The sequence below is a fragment of the Trematomus bernacchii genome, unplaced genomic scaffold (assembly GCF_902827165.1).
Source record: "Trematomus bernacchii unplaced genomic scaffold, fTreBer1.1, whole genome shotgun sequence".
NCBI classification, from domain to species: domain Eukaryota; kingdom Metazoa; phylum Chordata; class Actinopteri; order Perciformes; family Nototheniidae; genus Trematomus; species Trematomus bernacchii.
The window spans coordinates 1,061,779-1,065,135 of NW_022987524.1; the positions used below are offsets into that span (position 1 = coordinate 1,061,779).

At 40.6% G+C, this 3,357-nt stretch overlaps 1 protein-coding gene across 1 annotated transcript in view; it reads right to left on the reverse strand.

Annotated features, from left to right (window-relative positions):
* Positions 1–135: 135 nt before the first annotated feature.
* LOC117473196 (E3 ubiquitin-protein ligase RNF31) overlaps positions 136–3,357 on the reverse strand; it is a gene marked incomplete in the record, with an annotated part of 85,460 nt that continues 82,238 nt past the window's right edge. Inside the window, 4 exon segments of the mRNA XM_034118716.1 lie at positions 136–978; positions 1,861–2,026; positions 2,320–2,416; positions 2,725–2,776. Of these exon segments, the coding sequence (XP_033974607.1) occupies positions 928–978; positions 1,861–2,026; positions 2,320–2,416; positions 2,725–2,776 (366 nt within the window).

The window sequence follows — 3,357 nt, forward strand, 5'->3', positions numbered from 1 at the left end:
TAACTGAATCCTCCTACTGTCTGAAGCTCAGAAAGGTCATTTGTGTTTAATCTTTGAACCACAGACATCGTAGAGAGATCTAGAGTAAATGTACTTAAATACATGTCACCAAAGCTTACAGCTAACGTTAATCCTATCCTTTAGAAACATTAAATGCATCTGGCAGAATATTGGCTAAAGACATTTTCACTATGTAGTGAAACTGTTGCCAAAGTCAAACACATGGGACAGTTTGAAGGCTCTATAACTATTTATTTTGGGCACAGTACAGGCCACCACATGCACGCTGTGTGTGATTTACACTCGGCAGACTCTCATTTTGAACACAAATCTTAAATAATTCAACAAAGCAGTAGTTAAAATCTGTAGTTTTTACATCAGCAAACCTGTTCAACAAGAGTTTACATCCACTCAGTATTTCGTAGATACTACTAATATCTTTTAAGATTGTTACCGTATACTATTGAAATGTCAAGTTTTAACATGCACAACAGAAGTATTGAATAATACCAAACAATGAAAAATGTGCTGTAAAGGATTTCATGGTGTGACAAAGTAATTTGAGACCTTGGGGCCTGTATCATGGAGTGAGATTAGTGCGTTAGCTATCTTTGGCTAACAGGTTTTCTGCTATTGTGAAGCTGGTTAAGTTGTTACAGAGAGATCACAATGATACACAGCTAAAAGCTCCAATGAAGATTCAGTTCAGAGGAACCGATTGGAATACTGATCACGAGCCACATCTACAGGATCATGACAGGGACAAAAATGCTGCGTATAAAATAAAGAATACATTACAAACAGTACATTTTTTTATACATCAGTTTTTTACGATCCAAACAAGGAAACTTTAACCATGTTGTCTCCTGTAGCTGGGTTTCAGGTTGACATGTGGACAAATCACTGCAGAAAACAGGAAGTGACTCATTATTTCTTGCGTGGCACCTTGTCGCCCAGCGGTTCTTCATCCATCAGTTTCTGCAGAGACCACAAAGGATGTGTCACATGATTACAAATAAATAGTGTGACATACAGAATAAAAATACATGTGGAATAGATAAGGATGGTTTTGTTTCATCTGGTCCGAATAATATGTTTCAAACACAAGCTATTACCATGATGAACTGCTGAACATTTCTGAATCATTCATTTCTAATGATGTTTTACACATTTCTCAGAGTCAAAGTAATTCAGTAAAAGACATCTATTAGTTGAGTCTAGGAGGGGGGGCTCACTCTGTATATCTTTAAAACCTTTGTTAGAGTTTCACCATATAAACTCTATTTTTTCTTTTATCAATGCTGAAGACTTTTCTGTTTGCTGCTGCGTTTTAAATCAAATAACTATTCATGTCCTACATTATTATACTTTATTCTGTTTTATTTGCATTATCTTTACCTTCTAAGGGCTCTTTTTTAAATACATTTAAATGCACTTAGACTTGTTGTTGAATAGTGCTTTATAAATAAACTCACCACTTTACCCTGATGGTGACAGGTCTGGCCAATAATGAAATCCCTATCCTCCCAACAGACATTTCACTCAAATGCAACATGACCTCATGGTGGCGCTAGAGATACAGTACTCCAGTTCCACTAGGTGGAACTGACTGACAAGAGCCATGATGCTAGCATGGCTAAACCAAGCAACCAAAGTGTTATTAAACACACACAAGTAGCCTTGTCTGCTGTATGCCTCACACTATCACACAAATGGTTAATAGAAGATCAAGTGTAAAGACATTCTGACTAGATTTTTGACAAATTGGCAATATTTCGTGTGTATCATCTTATTAATATAAAAAATACAAATATTGAAATAAAAATATTGATCAAATACACACACACACATTGCGCTGACCTGCAGCAGTCGGCTGAAATAGGTGAAGCTGTCCTCCCCCTCCCTGCGGGGGTCCTCCACCTTGTACCTCCTGCAGGCCAGCAGCAGCTCGTTGGAGCTGTAGAGGGGGGCGGGGTCTATGGAGTGGCTGTTGATGAGACTCACCAGGTACTCCCTGTAGTGCTTCCTGGAGACAGACCAAGACATGTTAGTGACACAGCATGCAGCTTCCTGCTCGCCTGAGAATAACATGTTCGGATGTCACCCGTTTTCTTTTTTACAGCCTGCCTCTTTTTTCAGGAGTACAAAAGACCCCCAGCACCAATACTTGCAACAAACTGTTCTGTCTGCTGCCAGACGGTACCGCAGCATCCAACCATGAGAGATTAAAGGTCTGACTGAAGGATGACCACCCAGCACATAAAACATGTTTGCTCGGGTTGGAATGAGACGAAGAAATAGTGAATAAAGAAGTCATACTCGCAGAGTCCAGCATGTCCAGGCTGAGTCTGAGCTGCACAGTCTGAGTCTGGCTGCTGCCCCCCCTCATCCTTCTGCTCTACCACTCCACACAGGCCTGAGACAGGAGGAGGGTCACAAAGAAAGAAAGAGGGACAAAGAGCAGAGGGAATAGCAACAGAAAGCAGTCAAGTTGCAGTTCACATCCATGTCTGTCAAAGAAGCAAACATCAGCCCATTTGAGGTATTATTATCAAATAACGTGCAAAATGGCTTCTTTTATGGCAACATGCACAAAGCCTGAACAAGTTAACACTGGAAGTTGGTCGTGGTGATAACCATCATCTGTGATTGGGGTTTGATGTTTTTGAACCAGCAATGCCAAGAAAGCTGGACTCTGTTTGTTTGATCATCCCTCTGACCCACCTGTCTGTGTTCCAGGGGGGGGCTCAGTGTTGAAGGCCACTCCATTATTCTGTAAGTCACAAAGACAAGGAAAACAAGCTGTGTTCAAAAGGTTGTGTTTATCTCCACCAGCCTGCACCTGGTGTACCTACATCTACCTCATCTCATTTCTTCATTTCCTGTCCATTCAACATGTGTTTTCCCTCTCTACTTCCTGCCACTGTCAAAGTCAACTTTAATGTCAATCTTACTCAGTTTGTGTTTACAGACAGATCAAAATGACCTTTCCAACAATCCCGAATGTAAAATTATACAGTATACAAATATGTATAAAATATGTATATCCTATCCCACAATCAACAGACACATTTAGACATATTATGCACACATTAAGATAAACAAACACAACAATCAATATATACAAAATAACAGTAACTTCAATATCAATATCTTTGGTGCAAGAGTGTCCATAAAATGTGCATTTATTGCAGATTGTCCAGAGCAGCGTAACAAAAAGTGTCTGGTGCTGGATTGAAGTGTGTGGGGGAGTTATAGTCAAGTGGGGGCAGGGGAGAGAGGGGGGAGATGGGAGAGATGGGAGGGAGGGGAGAGAGGGAGAGATGGGGAGAGATGGGGAGAGAGGGGAGATGGAGA